Source organism: Phyllostomus discolor, chromosome 14, assembly GCF_004126475.2.
Source record: "Phyllostomus discolor isolate MPI-MPIP mPhyDis1 chromosome 14, mPhyDis1.pri.v3, whole genome shotgun sequence".
Classification (NCBI taxonomy): Eukaryota; Metazoa; Chordata; class Mammalia; order Chiroptera; family Phyllostomidae; genus Phyllostomus; species Phyllostomus discolor.
In genome coordinates, this window is record NC_040916.2 from 43,142,191 (window position 1) to 43,168,096 (window position 25,906).

General features: G+C 47.5%; 1 protein-coding gene and 2 long non-coding RNA genes across 3 annotated transcripts; all 3 read left to right on the forward strand.

The window, feature by feature from the left end:
* Nucleotides 1-1,774: 1,774 nt before the first annotated feature.
* LOC118498129 lies at nucleotides 1,775-3,619 on the forward strand. Its single transcript, XR_004900651.1, has 2 exons — nucleotides 1,775-2,911; nucleotides 3,494-3,619. It is a non-coding gene; the product is annotated as an uncharacterized LOC118498129 (long non-coding RNA).
* Nucleotides 3,620-7,679: 4,060 nt separating this feature from the next.
* Nucleotides 7,680-8,597, forward strand: LOC118498130. The gene is made up of 2 exons (XR_004900652.1): nucleotides 7,680-7,788; nucleotides 8,346-8,597. It is a non-coding gene; the product is annotated as an uncharacterized LOC118498130 (long non-coding RNA).
* A 1,020-nt stretch (nucleotides 8,598-9,617) lies between these two features.
* LOC114489256 (3 beta-hydroxysteroid dehydrogenase/Delta 5-->4-isomerase) lies at nucleotides 9,618-17,140 on the forward strand. The gene is made up of 4 exons (XM_028503287.2): nucleotides 9,618-9,753; nucleotides 9,953-10,105; nucleotides 13,493-13,657; nucleotides 15,938-17,140. Exons 2-4 carry the CDS (start codon nucleotides 9,961-9,963, stop codon nucleotides 16,747-16,749), a joined length of 1,122 nt encoding a protein of 373 aa, XP_028359088.1. The 5' UTR covers nucleotides 9,618-9,753; nucleotides 9,953-9,960; the 3' UTR covers nucleotides 16,750-17,140.
* Nucleotides 17,141-25,906: the final 8,766 nt, after the last annotated feature.

Here is a 25,906-nt window from a genome sequence, read left to right on the forward strand (position 1 = left end):
TGGTCAACTGATCTTTGACAAAGAGGCAAAGGCAATACAATGGAAAAAAGAAAGTCTTTTCCACAAATAACGCAGCTGGATTTTCGTATCTGTATGCAAATGATAAAAAAAGAATCTAGACATTACCTTACATCCTTCACAAAAACTAACTCTAAGTGGATCATAGACCTAAATGTAAAAGGCAAAACTGAAAACTCCTAGAACATACCATAGGAGAAAAATTAGGTAACCTTGAGTATGGCAATGGTTTTTCAGATACGACACCAAAGGCACCATCCATGGAAGAAATAACTGATAAGGTGGACTTTATTAAAATTAAAAACTTCTGCTTTGAGAAAGATACTATCAAGAGAATGAATAAGAAGTCACAGACTAGAAGCCTGTATTTACAAAATATATATTCGATAAGGACTGTTATCTAAAGTTTACAAAGAATGAAAAAGAAGTGAGCTGAATGTAAATTGGTCCAGTCACCATGGAAAACAGTATGGCACTTCCTCAAAAAATTGAGAATAGAGATACCATATGACCCAGGAATATCTCTTCTGGATATCTACCAGAAAATTTTGAAAACATTTACTCATGAAGGTATACATACCCCTATGTTCACTGCCAGCATTACTCTCGGTGGCCAAACATGGAAACAACCTAAGCTGTTTCCTTAGCCCTATCCTTCGATGGACAACTGGATAAAGAAGGTGGGGTCCGTGTGTGCAATGGAATACCATGCAGCCAAAGAAAGATGGAACCGTGTCATCTGCAACAATGTGGTGGATCTTGAGAATACCACGGTAAGCAAAACAAGTCAAATGAAAAAAAAAAAAAACAAGAACCATACGATTTCAGTCATATGTAGAATATAAAACAGAAAGCAATAAATGAACGAACAAAGAAAACAAAAATACTCATGGGCACAGACGGGATTATGGCCACCCGAAGGGAAGCGGAAGGGGGGCGAGTGGAACAGGGTACGGGGGGCCAAACAGCGGTGACAGAAGGAGACTTGACTATGGCTATTGAGCACACAATGCAATATACAGACGATGTATTGTAGAACTGTACACTTGAAGCTTATATAATCTTATTAACCAGCGTCACCCCAATAGATTTAATAAATTTTTTTAAAAAATAAAGAAACCACCTATCTACTAGCAGTCACCTCCCATTTCCCTGTCCCCACGCCCCAGGCTCTGGCAATGATTTGTCTACTGTGAGCATTACATGTAAATAGAAACCACAACCACAAAAGAAATGAGCTATCAAACCAGGAAAAGACCATCTTGAATGAGTAAGTGTTACTTGGTGACAAAGCGAGTCTGAAAGGTGTACACTGTGCGATTCCAACCACATGATGTATGGACACAGTGAAAGGATCAGTGGGGCCAGGGGTTGGGGAAGGAAGGGATGACTAGTCCACACATAAAACTGTTCTAGAAGACGCTGTAATAAAAGCAGGTGCATGTCATTATGTATCAGAATTCATAGGATGCACAGCATTGAGTGGATTCTAGTGTAAACCATGAATTTTGCATGATATCACGATACGCAGGTTCATGGATTTGAACAAATGTGCTGTTTTGGGGGCAGGATGTGGATAATGGGAGGCTTGGAACTCTGCACTTTCTGCTTGATTTTCCTAAAACTGAACCTAAAACTGACCTAAAAATAAGTTCACTTTTAAAAATAAATGAGATAATACATGCAAGTTCCTCATACAAGGAGTTGGGAAGTCATCACTCCATCCTGACACCAGGTAAAAAAGCTGAACAGAGAGGGGAGGAGACAGGGCGAATCTCTGCCCCACAAGACTGGGGAGACAGACAGGCAACTGCAGACAGTCCCATTGGTATGGGAAGCCTTCTCGTGCCATCGTGTTTGTGGTCACAGCTCTCTTTTATTTCCTCTTATGTGTTCATGTGAAAGCACTATGACATTCAGAGTCCTAGATTGTTTGCATGTTCTTCCATTCATTAATTCATTCATTAAGCAACATTAATTAAGTTCCCACTATGTGTCAGATGTTGTTCTAATTCTTATGGGGATAAAAAGATGTATAAGCCACAAACACTTTTTCAGTCAAACATTCAACAATTTTTGAACACCTACTATGTACCATGCACTGTGCTAGGTGGTAAGGATTCAACAATAAAGGGAGTAGCCCATTTTAAAGACAATACAACAATAATAATAATAAATAAAAACAATATAATGGCCACAACCACAAAATCTGGACCCCACTGGCTTCAACATCTTTTTACTGAGGTCTTCCGGGCACGCCTTCTTGAGCAGCCTTTTTCAGTCACTCTCTCCCCGTCTTCTCATCTGCTCCTCAACACACTCCAACACGATTCTTTACTCAACTCTTCACGGGAATAGCTCTAAGTTCCTTATGGATTAGATGTTGCCGAAACCAAAGGTCAAGTCTTTCCTTCCTTGCATTTGATGCCTCAGCAATATCCAACACCGCTGACCACACTTTCCTTCATTTTTCCTTTTATCCTTACCCGAGGACATGCTTACTGAGGTTTAGAGACTGGGAAAGGGAGGGAAGGAGAGAGGAAGAAAAACATCAATGTGAGCAAGAAATATCGATCGGTCACCCTGACTGGGAACCAAACCTATGGCCTTTTGTTTTACCAGAGGACGCTCCAACCAGGGGAGTCACACTGGCCAGGGGCACACTTCTCTTCTTGAAAGGTTTTCTCCACCGACTCTCACACGCCGTCCTCTCCTGACCTTCCTCCTGCCTCGCACCCGCCTCCGCTCAACCTCCAACTGTTGTGTTTGTCCTAGAATTTAGTCCTGAGCCATTTCCCTTCATTCATGAATATTTTCTCCCTGTAGTATTTTATCTAATCTTGTGGCTTCAAAAATTACCACGTGCTTCCATTTCCCAAATTTAACACACTAGGTGTGGCAGACTCCGGCCAACAGAGTTCTGCCTTGTTGTGGCTGAAAGAGAAAATAAATGCACAGGTGACAGCGATCCTGTGGAGAAAAGGGAACAGCACAGCTACTCTCTCAAGGGCAGAGAGAGAGCCTACGAGTGCCTTGGCCACTCTCTCAAAAGGAGAGCGCCCCAACCCTTGCCTAGACAGGCTTTTATTGTTTTTCTCGGGACTCACATTAGAGAAAGATTTATTATCTATCACATAGAATATCGTTGTCTACATTTTAGGTCCAATCAAGGAAATGAAAATAACATGCAGAGGGGAATGGCGGCGAGCTGATTAGCTTTGTCCTTGGGTGAATTCACACAGGCTTTGGAAATTACCTTGAAGATAGACAATACACATTTGTTGTTTTAGACCAGGGTGATGGAGTTTTAGCAAGAGCAAGCCATGACAGTCAGTATGCATTTTCTAGGCCTGATTCCCATGGAAAAACCCAGTTTGAAGGTCTGGCTCTTGCCTACCACTTTGCTTCTGTGGGTTTTCCATACAGAGCTGAGTCACATTTGCCAGACTGAAACAAACTGGTCCCCTACAACTAGGACTGTGGCATGAGGACCATAATTATCCTAAAGTGACCCAGGAGTTTAACAAGGTAGCCAAGAAGAGGGATCCCCTCTTCCCAGTATGAGGGACTGTGCCCAGAATAGCTCCCTGGGGGCTCCTAGCTCTCTCCCTCAAGGAGAAGGGGACGTTTCCCACCAGCCCCATGGACTCCAGGTGCAGGGTATCTGACTGTCCCGGATGACTCTCAGAAACAGCTGGCACTCCAGGTCCAGCCCGGCCGGTACCAGCACATGTGCTCCCGTGTAGATACAGCTGCTTTCTGGGGCGTTCGTGGTGCAAATAGAGGCTAGAGTCCCTCACTGAGATGCTGACCTACGTGGGGGGCCCAGGGATTTCCTGACCCCTTACGCATCCATGCAGGGCAGAAGGAGGGGAAATTGTGCCTTCTATTTCTCGGCCTTTTTGCATTTTCCTAATATCTCAAATTATTTAACCCATGTTGTAGCATATTGAGGAATTCTCCCCAAACTCTGCTGCCAACTGGTGGTGACTCAGATGGGCCCCACCCTGCATGCCACGCCCTGACCTTCCCTGAGCATGTGGACAATCCAGGTGTCCCAGCAGCATTTGCTTAAAAGGCGATCCTTTCACCCACTGAATTTACTTGGCACCTTTGACAAAATTAATTGACCATGTGAATTGAGACGATTAAGTCACACCACGTGCAAAATTTCCCTTGAAATGGATCACAGACCTAAATGTAAGGGCTAAAACTGTGTGCCTCTTAGAAGACAACATAGGTGAAAATCTTCATGGTCTTGATGAAAACACGAGTGGTAAAAGAAAAAAATTGAAAAAGTGGCACTTCATCAAAATTAAAAATATTTGTGCTTCAAAAGACATTATTAAGAAAATAGGAGGAGGAGGAGATGGCGGGGTAGGTGGGAGCGGAGCCCAGTTCTCTCCCTGTGCCCAGGTGGAACACCTACGTGATCTTCTGAGGAACAGAGTGTACAGCCAACAGAATCCTAGCTTACATAAAGAGTGGATGCCAAAAATTGCAGAGGACATTGAAAAACAGATGGAGAGGACATTGGATCAGTCCGGTAAGCTCCCTGGCCCCTGCGTGAGGGCCAAGGCTGCTGTGGCCCCCGACCCAGCGCCTGCCACAGGATACAGGGAAGAGTTAGGGAGAGCAGCCCAGCACCAGGACGGACCTGGGTGCTGGAAGTCACTGTGGGGAATAGAGACAAAGTGGGGGACACAAAGAGGCAGTACACATCCGCTGGGACTGTGGACGCCAGCACCAGAGAAATTGAGGTGCCAGGCAACACCTGGAGAAGGGAGGCGTTGGGCCGTGTGGGACCCTGACTCAGTCTCCGGACTGGTTGGAAAGTTGGGCTGTGTGAAAAGCCATGTGCTTGTTGAGAATAGCATGGACAGCTGCTTTGTAAGGAACTCTCCAGCAGCAACTGGCTCGGCCCAAGGGTGATTTCAGCTGCGTGTGCCCAGAGACTGAGTGGCCGAGTGGAACCGCGCACCTGAGATTGACTCACATTGTGTGCAGCTGAGTGGCTGATTTGAGCCTCGCTGTTCAGGGAGGACCTGGGTGGGAGACAGGAAACTGTGAATATTGTGCCCTAGACCTACACCCCATTCTCTCAAAACCATAGGAAGGGAGGAAAGCGAAGCTGAGTCCCCCTCTTCCTGTGGCATCCAGGAAGACCAGCAGAACCCACCAAATGGATTTAAAGTCAGCAGGAGGCTTATTTTTTTTCTTTCCTCTATCTTTTTTCCCCTTTTTTTTCTCTTCCCCCAAGTGAGACAATAAGACATGGAGTTACAAAGGGTCCGGAGACAGATCCTAAGGGGGATCACAAGGCTAACCCCCAAAACTGAGAAACTGAGACAAATGTCATGTTGCTATCCCATAGAGCTGGCATTTTATTGTGTATGTGCATTATTATTATTTCTTCATTATTTTCCCCCTTTTATTTTATTAGTATTTTTTCTCTTCCTGATGTTTAATTTTCCTCACTTTATTTCTCTGTTTAATTGCATTGTTTGACTGGTTTTCCTTATTCCCACTTTATTGTCTTTTCATTTTCCTTCTTTCATTTCACCTGTGTTCCAATAACCCACTACTCTTGATCAGGTACTTTCTATTCTGGTTATCCAAATCATATATTTCTTGACATATTATTGTTGTCCCAGTACTATTGTAAATAATTGTTGTTCTGTACAATTGAACATACTACACAGCAAGCCTCCCTGATCTTAGCCCACTTTACTTCATTCCTGAGCCTTATTATTGCTGTTGTTAACTCTATTCTCTCTCGCATTATGCCTATGTTCTATCCTTTACTCTCATTATGTTTCATCATCTAGCCTTGCTCCAGCACCCTGTTTTCTGGATTCAGCTCAATATCATCCTCCCCTCTAACAAGTCTTATCTCTCTTTCACCTTTTATAAAAAGTGGCTAGTTGGGTGAAATATCACAGCTAATGCTATACTTACCCAAAGGATCTCCTACCTCTTCTCTACTTGCTGGTACTTTAAATCCCATAAAATACTCTCCCACTGTCTTAATCCATTTTGCCTACCCCCTGCCACTGATCATGTATAAAAATAGGTGGGAGCTGTGAACATCAGTGTACTTGCTGGATGAGAAAAACCACCAACAAAGGAACCACCAAAAGGTAAAAACTCAAATACAATAAGAGAGCCCACACAAACAGAAGAAAGGACAAACCTAGAGCATCCAGACAAGGAGATCAAAGAGACCACAACACTGAACCCATAGAATTCCTGCCATAGCAGTTCACCCTACAAAGACAGCTAGCAAAGCAAAACATCAGGAAGTGCAGAAACAAACAAAAAGAGTCACTTAGCCCTGGCTGGCATAGCTCAGTAAATTGAGCATGGGCTGTGCTCATTGAACCAAAGCATCGCAGGTTCAATTCTCAGTCAGGGCACATGCCTGGGTTGCAGGCCACGGCCCCCAGCAACCACACATTGATGTTTCTCTCTCTCTCTCTTTCACCCTCCCTTCCCTCTCTAAAAATAAATAAATAAATAAAATTTTTTAAAAAGAAATAAGCCAGGCGGTAAAAGACAAATACCATGTGATCTCACCTTTAACTGGAACCTAATCAACAAAATGAACAAGCAAGCAAAATATAACCAAAGACATTGAAACTGAGAACAGACTGATGGTGACAGGAGGGGAGAGAGGGGAGGGGAGGGATTAATGGGGGAAAAGGGTGAAGCGTTTACAGGACAATTATAGGGAACACATGGACAATAACAGGGGGATGGAAACAGGGGAAGGAGGTGGGGAGGGCTGGAGTGGTGGGGAGGGATGGGGGGAAGGCAGAAAACTGAACTTGAACAGCAATAAAAAAGAAAGAAAGAAAAAATAAGCCATAGATTGGGAAAAATATTTTCACATCGTCTATCTATTAAGGAACTTGTATTCAGAATACAAAGTACCCCTACAATTCAACATTAAGAAGATAAATCACCCAATTTTTTTAAATGGGCATGTAAATTATGTCTCCATAATGCCGTTTGGAATAGAAATTTTAAAGATGATGTTGTGGCCCCCATTTGCCTTGCCCTTCATTTTATTTCACACTTTCCAAAGAGTTTATTTTTTATTTTATTTTTCAGTTACACTTTACATTCAATATTATTTTGCATTACGTTCGGGTGTACAGCATAGTGGTTAGACAACTATATACTTTACAAAGTATTGCACTCAATGTTTCAAGTAGCCGTCTGGCATTGTACATAGTTATTACAATGGTATTGACTCCATCCCCTGTGCTGTACTTCATGTCCCCATGACTATTCTATAACTACCAATTTGTACTTCTTAATCCCTTCCCCTTTTCCACCCAGTCCCCACCTCCTGCCTCCTCTGGCAACCACCAGTCTGATCTCTGTATCTATGAGTCTGTTTCCATTTTGCTTGTTCATTTATTTTGCAGTAGAGTTTATATTTATTGGTTCCACTCACAGCCCCTGAACTCTTGTTCTGTTGGCTCTTTGTTTGCAGAGAATTCCCGGAGAGACGCTAGCTGACGTCTACCTGCCTCCAGCACCGCCAGCAGCTGGGGGAATGAGTACCTCAGTCCGGAAGGGCATGGGGGATGTGAATGGTTCACTTACAGCAAACTCCAGCAGGCAAGCATGTACGGCGCTCTACGATGACCTCAGATAAGGTTCCGCACATCTCAGCCAGACCAAGGACCTTTAGCAAGGGATGATTGCTTCAGAGAACAAACTATTCCAGCTCAGGGACTACAGTCAAAGTTTGCTAAGCAAGTACCGTATTTTGGGGCCATAAGATGCACATAGGTTTTAGAGTAGGAAAAAAATTTGAAGCAAAAAGTATGGTAAAATATTTAATAACACAGTATTTCACCAATGTAAATGTAAACAGAACTCAACAGCAGCATTAACAACCATTATTCCAGCATTAACTCCCCAAACTGGGGAGGGGGTAGTGCGTTTTATAGTCTGAAAAATACGGTATGTCTGAGACACTGAGAGTCAGGTCCGAAGTGGGAAGAGGAGAGTGTCCACAGCTCAGGGAGAGGGAGAGCCTAGAATAGGGTGTCAGACGCAGGCTCCGAGGGGCACGCTGCTCCCAACAACTGAGGAGAACATTCTTTCTAATTGCCACGTGGCATCTTCATCCGGATAGACCGTATGTGCGGCCACCAAACAAGCCTCAAATATCTAACAATCAAACTCATACACTGTGACCACAAGGGTACTAAATCAATAACAGTAAGACAGCTAAAGAAAAACTCAGTCTTAAAAATTAAACAATGTACTTCTGAATAATTCATGAGTTAAAGAGGAAATCCCAGGCAAAGGAGAAAACATTTTTAGATGAATGATGTTAAAAATCCAATACATCGAAATCGCTGGCTGCAGCTAACACAGTCCTTGGAGAGAATGTTACAGCTTTAAATGCTGATAGTCAAAAAGAGGAAAGGGATTGAATTAATTCTTGAAGGGTTGACTACAGGAACCCTGGAGAAAAAGAGTAAATGAAACCCAAAGTAAATAAAAGGAAGCAAATAATTAAAAGAAACTGATGAAATCAAAAATTAACAGACCATACAGAAATAAATACAAAGGTAAATTTGTTTGTACCTCATGCACAAAACTTAATTTCAGGCAGATTCTATGTACTCCAGAACCATAAACACTTTAGAAGAAAAGATTAGGAGAGTAGTTATGGGACTAAAAATCGGAACAATCAGAACATAGTTGCTTCTGGGGTAGAGTGGGGCATGGGGGTGGGGTTTGACAGGAAAGGGGCAGGAAAGAACCTTCTGGGATGCAGGAAGTGTTCCCTGTCCCGTTTGGTGTGGTGGTCACATGGGTGAGCAGAATTGTCCAGGTGCATTGAATTGACACTGAAGACCTGGACGTTTGAATGCATGTAACTTCCATCCAAGTTGAAGCGGAGGGGGGGCAGTGACCTGAGGAGCTTGTGGGCATGGAGTCTGAGCTGCTCTAAGGCATGGGCTTCAGAGCATCCACAGCATTTTCAGTTAGGAACCTGCCTGGGGTGGTTTTGCAACCCAAAATGTGAGTCAAATGCAAATCATTGTTAAAGAGCCGTGTGACCCACAACTAGACTCTGACTCTCATGATACAGGCCAGAGAAGCAGGTGGTTATCACCAGATAGCTTCCCCTGAGCTTTCCGGGGTGGGGGGGATCAGAACTGACCTTCTGGATATATCGGGTGGGAAAGAAAGTCCCCTCCCATAGAACATGGTGACAGGAGCTGCCACCATCACATATTTCTCGACTGTGCAAGGTGGCAGAATTTCAAGCCACACTCTGAGCAGGGAGACAGTGGACCAGAGTGGCTCCCCGCCACCGCCCCCCACCCGGGTGTATGCACTTCACAAGGTGAAAGATCCCCATTGTGTGGGGAGGGCTCCTAGCCCTGCTTAAATTCACAGACTGTAGATCCCCAGCAGCCGGTGCCGCCTCCAGCTATCTGCTGCGGGTGAAACCAAGGATCTTCATCATGCTGTGGCCTTGAAGGTTGCTTTCTTTTCCTGGACTTCGGAAGAGAGATATGAGCTGGAGTTTCTTACGCCGTGGGAGGGGGGATCCTGGGACGGGATTGAGCAATGAATATGCAGTAGAGTCCAAGGTGAAGAGGCCGAGCCAGGGGGGTCAGCACATAAAGCTCCAGCCTCGCCTTGGGTGCCATGGACAACAGCACAGGCTCTTCCCGCTGGCGTTCAGCCACCTCGCAGGTTAGAGGTTTTGAAATTTTCTCTCAATGGCTCCTGGGTGTGGGGGTGGGTTTTGCAAACATGGAGTAGAGGGAGCAGAATAGATTTTGGTGAACCTGTAACCACTTGGCCTCTGGTGTTGGCCCTCTTTGGGGTCCCCTCTGCACCAATCCGGTTCCCCATGTTTTCTGGTTTCTGGAGAGTACGTCTTAGTCCCCAGGTGTGGCCATGGCTGGGTGGAGCTGCCTTGTGACCGGCGCTGGAGGCTTTCTGGGTCAGAGGATCGTCCACCTGTTGGCGGAGGAGAAGGAGCTGCAGGAGATCCGAGCGCTGGACAAAGTTTTCAGACCCAAGCTGCGAGAGGAATTTTCCAGTAAGTGGACTCGAGTCATGGGTGTGGAACTCCGTCCTAAACCCTGTGTGGGGATGGGGAGGGGGTCCCTCTCTAGCGAACTAAGAAACTCGGTAGGCAATCAAAGCTAATCCCTTGTGCAAAAGTCATCAGAAAGGAAATTGCAGAGGTGCTGGGCTGCGCTGCGTGTGTCAGGAGACTGAACGCCAGCCCTGACTCAGAACGAGGCGTCTAGGACCCTTTCCTTCTCAGCCACAAAATCACATATTGGCTCCCTCCCATGTCAACAACTCATCAATGCTCTGAAACGTTTGAGCTGGAAATTACTGGGAAACATCTACAGAGGGCAGGCGCGCACCAGGAACCTGGAGACCCCACAGGGCCGGGGAGGAGGGCGGGGCGGGGGGGCGGGGGTTCCCTGCTCCTTGTTACCGCCCTGGCCTTTTTGTGGCCTCACTCAGCATCTCCAGTGAAGGGGAAATAAACAGAAGTGAAGGTGAAGCTGAGTGTGTGAGTGTGTGACAGTGAGAGTGAGAATTAGAGAGAGTGAGAGAGAGTAAGGGGGAGGGTGTGACAATAAGAATGGGGGGTGGAGAGCAGAGGGGGTGCCCAAGAGCACAGGGCAGGAGCCAGGGACGCAGTGCCAGGCTGTACAAGTGAGACACACCTTTGCAGACGCCCTGCTCACCTTTCTTTGACCATATTCTCCGTTCCTCACCACCGCGAGGGCAGGGGCTGCAGACGCTGCCGTCAGCAGCTCCCTGCTTTCCCCCCCAGATTGCTGCCCCTGATACAAATGCAAAAGCTGGACTTAGTGTGCATTTTCCAACCTGTTTCACCCTCTAAATCCTGCAAACAATCCCGTGAGGAAAGCAGGAAAGGGGGGCACCCCATCTGGACAATGAAGAGATCAAGGCCCACAAGGATAAAGCCTTGTCGGAGACCTCTGGTTACTGAGTGCCGGAGCTCGGACTAGCGCCTTATTACAGGGGCCCAGGTCACGTGGCTCCAGGGCTGACCCTTGGCCAAGTGAGTTCCCCCTCAGTGTCCCCAAACCCATTCCCTGTCCCCCAGCCCTTGTCCCTGCAGACCGGGTGTCTACATGCTGCCCAGGAGACCCGGTCCCCGAGCAGAGCCCCCGTCTGCCCTCCCGGACTGTGCCCAGAACTCCGCTCCTCCTTCCTCTTCTCTGACCTCTGCAAAGGCCCTGTGTCCCCCACCCTCTGCTTCAACCCTGTCTCCCTCCAAGAAACCAATTCACAGTAATGAACATCAGACGTTTGCAATCCTTGCCGCTCAGCAACATTTGCGATCTGAGGGCTGACTCTCAGAAGGGCATCGGCTAGGTAGGGCACAGGTGGCAAACACAAGGCCCACGGGCCGAGTCCGGCCCTCCACCTTGTTTAATCCAGCCCGGCACCTTGTTTCTACCCAGTGGCAGCGCCGAGCTCTCGGTTAACTGTTGAGGAGCAGTAACATTTGTCCAGTCCTAAAGTTACCTTCGGCCCTTTGAAGGCAGCCGCAAGGCCGATGTGGCCCCCGGTGGAAATGAGTTTGACACCCCTGCCCGACACTTATTCTGTGCTTGCTACTTCCTACTCAATTTTCACAGCTTTCTGATTTCCCTTCACAGCTATTTCCTGAGATAGGTATTCTGATTCCCACCTTCCAGGTGAGGAAACGGGCTCAGGCAGTACAGGGGCAGGTCTAAGTCACACTTGTAGTGACAACTCAGCCTGCCCCCTGCCTTCCAGCCTCGCCCACCTTCCCTGCCACCCAGGACAGGCCTGGCACATTTCCTGGGCCGAGGAAAAAGTCCATTGAACTAAAATTGGTTGTGGGGCACCAGAGAACAGTGGGAGAGAAATTCAGAGGGAAAAATTCAGGGCTGGAGGATATTCTTCCTGGGTTACAGCTGGGAACAGCCATCTGTCCCCCTGAAGTCTGCCGAGTTTGCTCCACCCCCTGGAAGGCCCCGGAGTAGGGGGAAGGCAGGGGAGAAGCTGCTAGAAGCCAGCCTGAGAGTAGCATCTTCCCTGATTATGTCCCTACCTCTGCCCTCCCTTCCTCCGCCTCGCCACCACTCCAATGCTGCTGACCTCAGCAGACTGGATCAAAAAAACTCAATGTGTCTCCCGGGAGGTGGAGATGGGGGCGGGGGAGAGGGGAGGTGGGAAAGAGAGCGGAGGTGGTCGGGGAGAAGTCTGAAGCCAAGTGAGGAGGAGCTCCTACCTACCCCCCTAGCCTGCAGAGATGCCGAGAAACCAGGCCAGGGCGCTGGGGAAGCCGCGGTGGTGGCACCCTGGCTCCCGGCACTTGGCCAGACCGAACACGCAGTTGCTTCTGCGGCTTGGGCTGGGTGGGAGGGGCGCTCACAGAAAGGCTCCCAGGCAAACCGGTGGTTAAAAGCACAGACGCTGTTGCCTGGGTTCAAGGTTAGCTCTGCCATTTTCCAGCTGTGGGACCTTGAACAAGTTAACTTCTGGTATGCTCTGAATGTTTGTGTCCAATGTGATGGTGTTAGGAGGCGGGGCCTGGGGAGGTGGTGAAGTCAGGAGGGTAGAACCCTCGTGAATGGGACTAGCGTTTCTACGAAAGGGACCCCAGAAAGATCGCTCACCCTCCCATCACGGGAGGGCACAGCCAGACGGCGCCAGCTGTGGGTCGGAAAGAGAGCTCTCACCAGAACGCGACCGTGCTGGTGCCTTGAATTTGGACTTCCGAGCTCCAGAACCCACGGTAAATAGATTGCTAGTGTTTTCAAACTCCCCAGCTGCGGTATTTTGTTGCAGCTGCCTGAACGGACTGAGACAGTCCCTCTGTGCCTGTGTCTGTCCTCATCTTTAAAGGACGACACTGTCGCTCATCCCATAGGGTTAAGAGGAGCAAATGAGTGAACGTGCCAAACACTCGGCACAGCGCCTGGCGCAGAAATAACTCGTAAGGACCCTCCCTCTATTTCATCTTTATAGGGGCCACCTGACGTCCCATTGGGGAACTGTTACTTTAGCCCAGTGGTGTCAAACTCATTTTCACCCGGGGCCATATCAGCCTCAAGATTGCCTTCAAAGAGCCAAATGTAATTTCAACTCCTTAAAGGTAAGGAGCAGCTACATGCATACAGTCCTAAAATTACATTCAGCCCTTTGAAGGCAACCGCAAGGCTGATGTGGCCCCCGGTGAACATGAGTTTGACACCCCCGTCTTACACCCTCCACAGAGGGTTCTCACACCAACCCACTGGTGCCAGGGCACGCTTCCTGCACCGCTTGTTCCTCCCACGGAACGTGCCTCCCTCCTCCCTCCCCCAACCCGCCTGTCCTTGCGAAGACCTGGGTCAAATGCCACCTTTGTCAGAAAACTCCCAGATCCAGAAAGCCCTCCAGTGACTGACGGGTGTTCACGCAGAGCTCCAGAGCAAGGTCAAGCTGACCTTGCTGGAAGGAGACATTCTGGATGAGCAGTTCGTGAGGAGAGCCTGCCAGGGCGCCGCAGCAGTCATTCACACCGCCTCTGTCATTGACGTCCTTAACGCCATTCCACGAGAGGTCGTGATGAATGTCAATCTGAAAGGTACAGTATCCCGGGGAGGGGATGGAGGAGGGTGGGCAAGTGAGGTGGGAAACAGGACAAGGGAGGGAGGGGCGGCCCCATCACCGAGCCCGCGATGAGCTCTGCGCTGTTGCTGTGCACTCCCATGGAGAGACTTGCGGCTGTTATGCTCAGGTTCTTAGAAGAGAACGTGAGGGCCGAGAGAGGCTAAGTAACTTGCATGGCCCTCCGGTCGGAGAGGGGGAGCTGGAACTTAAACCCGCAGCTGTGTGACTCCAAAGGCCACCGAAGCTCTCTCTACTGCCACCCCCATCAGATGTGGACTAGACTCCAACCTCATGCTCTTGATACTCGGCCACCTCCCCTGGGCAGGAACCAGGCCTCACAGGCGCTTCCTCTGTCATCCGTTTAGCCCTTCTATGTGGCTCCACAGGGGTGGTCGCACAGAGGGGCCAAGAAAGAACTAAGAGGTCTGTGATGAGGTGGCCCCAAGTCAGCTGCGAGCGATGGGCCACAGCACCCTCCTCCAGGCGGGTCCCCTCCTGGCAGGGCCTCCTGCATGGGGCAGAGCTGGCTCACAGTGGTCCGGTACTGCACAGTTACCCAGCGCTTGACTTCCTGTAGTATTTTCTTAACAGTAGTGACACCCCATTGCCCAAAACACCGCCTCTTCATTGCACTACCAGGTCTACTGTTAGACCCGTTCCTCAACCAGGTGTGCAGAGTACACCTTAGGTCCTCAAACCTTAAATGCTTGGTGGCTCTTTCAGAATTGTGGCTTTCCAATCTACTTTAAACCTACATGCATTTGCTCTAGAGTTTAGCTTCAGTCCCTTATTAGCTGGTCAGGTTATAACATCCCCCTGACCCCTGGGAGGCCCGTCTCTCCAGGACCACAGCACCCTGCCCCTAACCCTTCTGTCTTCCATGCCCGGCACTCCAAAATTAGTCTGCTCAGGGGCCTCTTTACTAAAGCAATTTAGTGCTTTGGGTCTCCAGCCAAAAGCAGCACGATCTCAAAAAAGACCCCTTTGAGTTTCTACTTAGCCACACCCCTAGCCACCCCCACCGCAAGGAGGGTGCTGAGGGGAACCAGTGTCTCAAGTTTGGTCCCCCTCTCACAGTTCCCGCTCTTCGCGCTCCCCGCAAAAGGAGGCTTGAAATCCCTGAGACCTGTTAGGAGGCATCAGTTGATTAAAAACAACATCACTCCCAGGTTTAGAAAATAATTCCCCATGATCGTCATTTCCCTCTCTGCAGGTAAATTAGCTCAAATATTCTCTGCCTCTAGATTTAATTTTTTTAAATGAGGCTGTGTCTCCCAAAAGTCAAGTCACATAATGACCTTAAAAGGGATTTTTTAAATGCAAAAAAATTAAAATGATGATTTGTGCCAGAAATCCCTTGTAGGGAAGGAGCTCTGGGTTACTTCCGTGAGCTACGGTTTTCTACCCAGTTGAAGGGATCCTACCAGATCCTCCTGTTATACATATTGCCGCCAGGGGGCGGACTCGTTCCGATTCTCCACCAGGCTCTACAGGCCAGGCCGGGGCAGAATTCTGCAATGCTAAGTAGAGGCAGGGTTTATCACCCTCACTTTTCAAATCTGAGTAAATGGAGTCACAGACAGAATTAGGAGTGGCCTTTGTAGGGAACACATGAATGGGAACAGAATCGGGATCGCCAGCTTCTCCTCAGAACCCACTAATTTGCTCAGTGACTCTCAAAGAGAGGTCCTTGTGACTACATTTTTATTGGTCCTTAAACAAAGAGAACAATGCAGACAATTTAAGATACGTGTACATCTAAGAGTGTGTATTACCTATAAACAATTGTGCATGTGTGTGTGTTTGAAATGAGTCCTTCAACTGTTCTCTTTTGCCTAACAACTAGGACTGTCCATATTCTGAGAGTATAGCCTCCTAATTTTTTTTAAAGTTAAAGCAGCCTGTCATTAATGAGGCAATGGGGATAAAAAAAATGACCATTTTTAAACCTCCACAGTCAGGAAAATATAAAGTGGCAACCCTATGTCCTTTTCCAGAATTAGAAGTATGCACACAGGCCCATGGAATCCAAAAGCCTAGAAATGTTTGCTCTCCAGAACTCCATGTCGGGCTCTTTTTATTTTAGCATTTTTCCGGGTGTTAGCATGGTCAGCTCTCAGCCAGAGACAGGGAAAATCTCACTGGTGGTCTGCACGAACGCCCTCCCGTGGGGGTGGGGATGGGTGGACGTGATCTGTGGCCCTGGGTCCTTTGGGCTACTCCCTGACACTGACCGTGTGCTCGCTGCGGGCAGGTACCCAGATCCTGCTGGAGGCCTGTGCCCAGGCTAGTGTGCCGATCTTCATTTACACCAGCACCATAGAGGTGGCGGGGCCCAACTCCTACAGGGACATCATCCAGAATGCCCGTGAAGAAGAGCACCTCGAAACGACGTGGTCAGCCACATACCCATACAGCAAAAAGCTTGCTGAGAGGGCCGTGCTGGCAGCGAACGGGTGGGCTCTTAAAAATGGTGGCACCTTGTACACTTGTGCCTTACGGCCCACATATATCTACGGGGAAGGAAGCCCCTTTCTGTACGGCTACATCCACCAGGCCCTGAAGAACAATGGCATCTTGTCACAGAACAGCAAGTTCTCCATCGCCAACCCCGTCTATGTCGGCAACGTGGCCTGGGCCCACATTCTGGCTTTGAGGGCCCTGCAGGACCCCGAGAAAGCCCCAAACATCCAAGGACAGTTCTACTACATCTCAGACGACACACCTCACCAAAGCTATGATCACCTCAATTACCATTTGAGCAAAGAATGGGGCTTCTGCCTTGATTCCAGAATGAGCCTTCCTATATGGCTGACGTATTGGCTTGGCTTCCTGCTGGAAATAGTGAGCTTCCTGCTCAGTCCATTTTACAGGTATCAGCCTCCCTTCAACCGCCACTTAGTGACCTTGAGGAATAGCGTGTTCACCTTCTCCTATAAGAAAGCCCAGCAAGATCTGGGGTATGAGCCGCTCTTCAGCTGGGAGAAAGCCAAGCAGAAGACCACTGAGTGGGTGGGCACCTTGGTGGAGCAGCACAAGCAAGGCCTGAAAACTAAGACTCACTGAAGCGGGTGACGGGGGCGTGGATGTGGGCATTGTTCGGGGATGACTGTCAAGCTCTCCCCCTGTGGCTGCATATAGAAAGTAACTTGGGCCCAGGTCCTGCTGCATCCTTGCTACAAGATGGCCGTTTCATTGTCTCCCTTGTACCGCTCGTCACTGGCCCACCCAGAAGCTTTCTGCCCCACCCACCCTGCAGAAGACACACAAGGAGGTTTGCTGCAGCTGCTGATCCCAACGTCTCAGCGGCTGGTTCTGAGCTATTTGGGCCTCTTCTCATTCAGGCTTTTGCCCATTAGTTCTATTTCCCTCGTTAATTGCAAAATCTTCTTAAAATTCCTATTCCTTTATACAACTCAATGAAAAGAATAATAAATGTGTTCATGCCTAATTTGAAGGAAGTTGTGGCTTATGGGAACACGTGTCTTCCTCCTTTCACCTCTATCTCTAGGTATCACCATCCCCTGTTGGAAAAGCTGCATGAAACTGGGGTGGGCAGAAGGTTCTGGAAGGAGGAACTAAGATCCACTAAGCACCTACTATGTTTCATGCCTGAAACATATGACTGATGTATCTCACCACCTTTAATCCTCACCAGAATCCCAGGAGGTGGGAACTCCTATTCTATCAGTAAACAGTCTGGTTCACGGTCACACTCACTGATAAGTGACCAGGCCGTTTTACCCGGATAGACTTACTTGAAAGCCCTTATTTTTCCACTGAATCATGCAGCCTGGACTGCCCAACATTTACAGCAAAATAAGGGACGATTGGGCTTGTCAGCAATATGGCAGAGCCCCTGGAACACTGGCCGCTGATCCTTGGAAGAGCCCAGCTCCCCTGGGTCACCTGCTTCTTGCCCAGTCCTGCGCAAGACTCCCTAGAACTCAGGAGCACCCCGAAGGGCACCCGGGGGCATGTGCAAGCCCATGCCAGGTGGCCTGGGCAGGGGAGGGGGAAGCAGAGACGTAGCCAACCCCCACCCCCATGCCCATCTGCTCAAAGGTCTCCAGGGCACACCTGGATATATATGTGTTGGTCACTCCAGCATTTCATAAGCCCTAATGCCAGCCTTTCAAATCACACAATGAATCCCTCCAAGGGTTCCCGGGAAGTAAAGGGACAGGTGTGAATTCCCTGGAAATGGATGTCCTATCAGCCCTCGGTCTTCTACGCGCCCCCCCCCCCCCCCCCCCCGCTCCAGACTTAACCTCTCCTCCCATTTCTCCCCTACGGTGCATCCCCTCTTCACCCCTCTGTCTCCTTAGCCTCTTTCCTTTCCCTCCATCCGGCCTTTCATCACCGGCCCCTCATCCCTCTCAATTCCCCTACGGGAAGCAGGCCAATCGACACGCATTTGGGGACTTAAATGATGACACAGTTATTGGACCAAGGACCAGCAGTCAAAAGAAACAGTGCCAACCAGCACCTTGTGACCTGGAGCAGGTGAGGAGGGGCCGGGAGTCTGAGTGTGGGGAGGTGAGCCCTCACCCCTCTAGACCAGGGTGTGGGCTGTCTCTATGGCCACAGCCATGAAAGCCACACTCTTTCTTGCCCAGGGAATTTACCAATTCAGAATTCCGTTGAATTTGATTACCACAGAGGAGATAGTTGAAGCATTCACCCTTAAGGAGAAATGGGGGGTGGGGGGAGGGTGGGGAGGGGCAGGGCACACTCTGGTCCAGATGAGCAGGTTTCTAGCACCTGCAAAAGCCCCAGGGACAGACAATTAGCATCTAATCCTGATTAAACATCAGGGTGGAGTGGCCCAGGTGGTGGGGGTCAGGTGAGAAATGAAACACTCCCTCCCTTGCCTTCCTCCACGCACCAAACACCCTCCCTGTAGGGGGTGTGCGCCTTCCTCTGTTTAGCCCAGTAGAGAAGGGAGGAAAGGAGGGTGGTGGGTGTGGGGCAAAGGCCCCCACCTGTGTGTTTAGCCTAGTGAAACCCCACACCTATAAGTTCATCAGGTCGATTTTCACAGGGAGGGGAAGGGACATGGTCGCCAAAGAGCAAGGGAGGGCGGTGGTGACCCGGGGGTCTCAAGCAGACAAGCATAAAGGCCTCGGAATGTTAGGGTGGGCGCAGACCTGTTGGCTCAGGGGGCTCCGAGCCCAAGCAGACAAGCCCGTGGTGCACCGCATGGGAAGCGCCACACGGGGGCAGCAGAGGCCGGGAGGGAAAATACCAGCCTCCCCAGCTTGGACCTCCCCTCCCCTCCCCTCCCCTCCTCTCCCCTCTTCGATCTGCCTCCCCTCCTGTCTCTCCTTCCCTTCTCATCTCCCACCTGGGTGGCTGTGCACAGTACCCAGCAAATGAGAGAATAAGAACTCAGGTGTGTGCTGGGCCGCAGGGTTGAGTGCTACGCATACATGAGCCTAGAGAACTGGGCTGAGCTGAAGTTACCGGGAAGAGTCTGGGAGCTGGGAGGGTGGTGGGGACAACCTCAGCTAGGGCTTGAAGGATGTGGGACTTGGGTAGGAGAGTGAGGCGGTCCAAGCGGGGAAGAGGCCGAGCAGTGATGTGGAGACGACGTGAGTGAGGAGCTGGGAAAGGGGGCTGAGGAGGCCGGCCTCCCTGGCAGAAGGGTTTCCCAGGGGAGATGAGGTAGCAGGGTCCGGACTCAGCCATGGACTCTATGAGGCAGCCCTCCGAGGGCTGAGGCGGAGCTGGCAGGCGGCGGATGGCCTGGTGAAGGACCAGCAGAAAGGCAACAGCAAGCTGCGAGGTGGCAGGTGGGCAGGAAGGCCAGCCAGACCAGCTGTGGCAGAACCCCTGGGGCGGGGCGGGGGGAGGGGGAAGGGGAGAAGAGGGATGGTGGGGGTCCTGCCTTTCCCACAACCACAGAGTTTTTGCTTCATTAACTAACAGACCAACAAGAACAAAAACCACTCTCGCAGGTTCCCCTCTCATAAGAAAGCCCAAACAGCCAAGAAAGAGTCAAAGTCTAGGACCAGAGCAGCTCCATGGCGGGGAGGGGGGCGCGCAGGGGAGGTGGGGATGGAACGAAACTCCCTCCTCCACCCCAGGGCCTTACTGCTTAGGCAGCCCAAGTCACCCTGAAAGGCATCACACGTCACATGAACATCTTGCTTTTTCCTGCAGAAATTTCGGTGTCATTAGTCACCAGGTGCTAGCCCAGGGCCTCCTGGAGGTGCTATGTCACCTGTTATGTCCACGTGTTATCTTACTGAAATCCAAAAGAAATCTGAATTCCAAAGCACATCTAGCCTCAAGGGTTGTAGATAAGAGTGTGGGTCTCTGGCAGAATTACAGGCCAGGTGCTGCTCTAAACACTTCACACAAAATTATCACAAGGACAGTCGGAAGCGTTGATAGGTCCCCGTGGCTTCCTGTGGCTGGTGAGGAAATGGAGGCACAGAGAGGTACCTAACATGCTCAAGGTCATCCAGCTAGTTAGTGGTTCCCTCCCATTATGAACAATGCTTTTGAACTTCAAAGGGTTTCCATGAAGACAGCAAGCTCCCATGGCTGCAGGAGCCAGACCCCCACTGTGGGCGAAGGGCCTGGGGCTGAGAGACTGTGGGAGTGCTTGGGAGTGTGGGGTGCTGGGAAGCTATGGAGGCCCTGCTCACTCGTGATGAAAGGTACCCCGAGTTACCAGACCGTCCGACCCTTCAAGGAAAGCAAGAACTTCCCAATCTTTACATGAAACTCCTTTCTTTCTAAATACCGTCACTCGTTCTTGATTCTGAAAGCCGTGAAGACCGGCTCTGGGAATGGGGGGTGTGGACTAGTGCTCACATCGTACGTGTCATATTTTACTTTTCAAGAAGCGGGTGGCGAGGTATTGGAGGCAATCTGTTCGTCCTTGGTGATAGGTCCTGAGTACACATTATTTCACTTTCTGTACTTTTCTGTATGTTTGATATAGGTTATAGTTTGTTTTTTTAATAAAAGCATCTTGATTTTTTAAAAAGACAGCAAACTAACAAAACACAGGCTGGACATAGGCCTAAGGCTCCCAGCGCTCCTGGGTGGTGGGGGTGATAAAACGTGAGACACGGCCAGCATCGTACACAGTCAACGAGGCAAAGCGCCAGAGCGAGGTGAGATGCTTTCGGAGGACCCATCTCGGTGGCGCACTCAATAGAGCCCTTGCCTTTCGGCTGCATGTTGACTGTGGGAGAATGGATTCCAGGTCGAGGCAATGAGTTCTGCAGAGACACAGAGGTGGGAAAGGGAGTTGTTACAGGCCGCTCTGAGATCAGGGTAGGGAGACCAGAGAGCACAAGGGAGAAAGGAAGACACACCTGGAAAGGCATGATGAAAAGAGACCAGGATCCCCTTGGGTCCCCTCCGCCTTCTTCCTTCTCCCCCTTCAGAGCAGGAATTCCATCCCACTTCTAAAGCCCATTTGACATTTAACTGCTTCACATGCAATATGCCTCCCCTTCTCTGGAAAATTAGACTCACGGAAAAGAGCACGTCTCCATGTCTTCCCGGCAAGGACTGTTGATAGTCATGCTACAGAACTTAAAGATTACTTGCTATGCAATAGTCAGCCCTAGAACGGTCTTACTCAGCTGTCCCTGGAAGATTCCTTTGGCAACACCATACAGAGTGGATTGGAAGAGATTAAGAGAATGCCTCAGCAAACCATGAATGGGTTAACGATGAGACCAAGGAAGAAATGAAAAGTTACCTGGAGACACATGAAAATGAACACACAACAACCCAAACTCTATGAGACACAGCAAAAGCAGTCCTGAGAGGGAAATTCATAGCCTCCCAGGCCTACCTCAAGAAGCAAGAGAAAACTTGAATAAACAATCTAACCTTACACTTAAAAGAACTAGGAAAAAAAAAACAAGGAAAGCCCAAAGTAGGAAGAAGGAAATAATAAAGATTAGAGTGAAAAGAAATGGCATAGAGACTAAAAAAATTATATAAAAAAGTCAATGAAACCAAGAGCTGCTTCTTTGAAAAGATAAACAAGATGGAAAAATGTAACCAGACTCATCAAGAAAAAGGGGAGAAGACCCAAATAAATAAAATCAGAGAATGAGGAGAAGTAACAAATGACACCACAGAAATACAAAGGATCGTAAGAAAATATTGTGAACGACTATATGCCAACAAATTGGACAATGTGGGTAAAATGGATAAATTTCCAGAAACACACAATCTTCCAAAACTGAATCAGGAAGAATCAGAAAATCTGAATGGACAGATTATAACTAATGAAATCACAGCAGTAATCAAAAAAACTCCCAGCAAACAAAAGTCCTGGACTGGATAGCTTCAGAAGTGAATTTTACCCAACATTCAAAGAACCAACACCCATCCTCCTCAAACTATTCCAAAAAATTAAAGAGGAGGGAAAACTTCCAAGCTCATTTTATGAGACCAACATTATCCTCATTTCAAAACCAGGTAAAGACATTCAAAGCAAGAAAACCAGCCCTGGCTGGTGTGGTTCAGTGGACTGAGTGCCGGCCTGCAAACCAAAGGGTCACTGGTTCAACTCCTGCCAGGACACATACCTGAGTCGTGGGCTGGGTCCCCAGCTGGGGGTTTGCGAGAGGCAACCAATCAGTGTGTCTCTCACACATCAATGTTTCTCTCCCCCTCTTTCTCCCTTCCTCTCTCTCTAAAAATAAATAGAGGAGGCCAACATCCCTGATGAACATAGATGCTAAAGTCCTCAACAAAATATTAGCCAACCACATCCAACAAAACATTGAAAAGATCATACACCACGATCAAGTGGGATTTATTCTAGGCATACAAGTTTGGTACAATATTTGCAAATCAATAAATGTGATACCTCACATGAACAAAATGAAAACTAAAAAATCACATGATCATATCAATGCATGCAGGAAAAGCATTTGATAAAATCCAGCACCATTTATGATAAAAACTCTCAGCAAAGTGTTAATGAAGGAATCATACCCCAACATAATAAAGATATGAAAAACCTATAGCCACCATCACACTCAATGGGTAAAAACTAAGAGCGTTTCTCTTAAGAACAGGAACAAAGCAGGGTTATCCACCTTCACCGCTCTTATTCAACATAGTACTGGAAGTTCTAGCCATAGCCACTGGACAAAAAAAAGGAGTAAAAGGCATTCAAATTGGAAAGGAAGAATAAAATTGTCATTATTCACAGATGACATGATACTGTACATAGAAAAACCTAAAGAATCTACAAAAAACCTGCTAGAACTGATAAATGAATTCAGTAAAGTAGCAGGATATGAAATTAATATTCAGAAATCAGTAACATTTTTATACACCAATAATAAACTATCAGAAAAAGAAATTAAGAAAACAATCCCATTTACTATTGCAGCAACAACAAAAAAGAAGGTACCTAGGAATAAATTTAACCAAGGAGGTAGAAGGCCTGTACTCAGAAAACCACCTGACACTGAAGAAATTAAGGAAGGCACACATAAGTGAAAGCACATACCATGTTCATGGATAGAAAAAATAACATTAAAATGCCCATACTACCCAAAGCAATCCATAGATTCAACACAATTTCTATAAAGATACAAACTGCATAATTCACAGAACTATAACAAATAGTCTAAAATTTATATGACACCACCAAAGATCCTAAAGAGCAACAATAATCGAGAAATAAGAACAAAGTTGGAGGAATCACACTACCTAATATCAAACTATACTGTCAGGCCATAGCAATCACAACAGCACAGTACTGGCATGAAAACAGACACATAGATCAATGGAACAGAATAGAGAGTCTGGAAATAAATCCATGTGTTTATGGCCAATTAATATTTGAAAAAGAAAGCAAAAACATACAATGGGTTAAAGATAGTCTATTCAATAAAAGGTGTTTAAAAATTGGACAGATGTGTGCAAAAATATGAAACAAGATCACTTTCTTACACCATACACAAGAATAAACTCAAGTGAATTAAAGACTTAAATGTTACACTCAAAACCATAAAAATCTTAGAAGAAAACATAAGCAGTAAAATCTAGACATTTCTCATGGCAACATTTTTTCTGACAAAGCTCCTTGGGCAAGGGAAACAAAAGAAAAGAAAAATGGGACTACATCAAACTAAAATGCTTCTTCATGGCCAAGAAAACCATCAGCAGAATGAAAAGGCAACCCACTGAGTGGGAGAACATATTCACTGGCATCACTGATAAGGGCTTAATATCCAAAATTTGTAAGGAACTTATAAAACTCAACACCAAAAATTCATACAATGAAAGGAATAGGCAAAAGATGTGAATAAACACTTACCCTTAAAAAGACATGCACATGGCCAAGAGACATGAAAAAACACTCAATGTCACTAATTATCAGAAAAAGGCAAATTAAGACTGCAATGAGATGCCACTTCACACCTGTCAGAATGACTATCATCAGTAAATCCACAAACAAGTGTTGGTGAGGATGAGGGGTGCAGCCACTGTGGAAAGCAATACAGAGTTACCTCCAAAAATGTGAAATGGACTTCCTTACGACCCAGCAATCCCATTTCTGGGAGTATATCCCAAGAAACCTGAAACACTAATTTGAAAGAATATAAGCACCCCTACGCTCATTGCAGCATTATTTACAATAGCCAAGATTTGGAAGCAGCCCAAGTGCCCATCAGCAGATGAGTGGATAAAAAAGCTGTGGTACATTAACACAATGGAATATGATTCACTCACTAAAAAGAAGGAAATTTTACATTTTGCAACATCATGGATGGGCCTGGAGAGCATTACGCTAAGTGAAAAGGGCCAGTGAGAGAAAGACAAATACTACCTGATTTCACTTTGATGTGGAATCTAATGAACAAACTGAACTAACAAGCAAAGTAGAAACAGACTCACAGATACAGAGAACAAACCGACAGCTGTCAGTGGGAAGGGGGTTGAGGGCTGGGTGAAAAAGGTGAAGGGATTAAGCAAAGAAAGAACTCAGGGACCCAGACAACAGTATGGTGATCACAAGAGGCATGGGGGGTGGGGGAATGCAGAAGAGGGTAAAGGGGGATAAATGGAAGGAGACTTGACCTGGGGTGATAGACAATATACAGATGACGTATTATAGAATTGTATGCCTAAAATCTATATAATTTTATTAACCAATGTTACCCCAATACATTAAATCACATTAAATCAAATTAAATTCAATAGTTTTGAGCTTTCTGCACGGCACACGCATAGCCATCAGGGGGCGCACAGCCTGTCATTTCTGAATTTAGCTGAGGGCATGTGTGCTAGCCTGCAGAATTCAGGGCAGAATTCAGGGCAGTATTCACGTGAGGACAACGTGAATACTCTCGTAGGAGGAGATTCCTCTCTGCAGGAGGAGATTCTGCTGGGCTTCAGAACAGCCTGAGGCCTCACGCACCTGAGGGGAAAAACCAGTCCCGGCCTGATGGCTGAGGTGCGGCCTTTGCTGCGGCTCCTCCTAGATGTTCTTCTAAACTGCAAGTATAGAACCTTATATTTTCTAGAAATAAAAACCTCTGCTTTCGTCTTCACATTCTCCTGTAATGCACTGACTTACTGATTGATTGGAATCTTGGCCAAGTGGGTCTCTCAGATTCTACACGTGCCAGGAAGACAGCATTGTGATTCACTAGTTCCCTCCCATCACCATGGTATTGATCCCTTCACCCCTCAGCACCCTCCCAGCCCCTGCTCAGAGACTGTTTCAGAGAGAATTTGCAAAGTGATCCATTTCTGAGGGTTTTAAGCATTGAATTCATAGCATGCTGTATAATTTATGGATTCAGAAGTGTTTATGGGGAGAAATCACAATACACTTTCTGAGGGAAACACATAAATTGAGAAGATAAAAAATTTGGGATCTGCCCCTCCAGGGGGCGCCATACTCTAGAGCGAGGCAAAGGGGAAATGTAGCGCTCAGTCCATGCCGTATCCGATTTGTACTGTCACCTGTTCTAAAGCTTTAAAGAAATGGAAAAACTATTGAAAAAAATTGAAAAGTGTATTATATATCACAACCTGATTTTAATTTCAATCTTATGTATACCCAAAACAGAATTTAATGCTGTTTTAACATCCTGGCCTTAAGGAACTTACCCGTAATTTTAATATTTCCTTCTTAACTTGTTTCAAGTCAGATGATTAGCGTGTTTGACATTTTCTCAGAAACCACTGATGAATATATATGCTTTTAAAATGACTT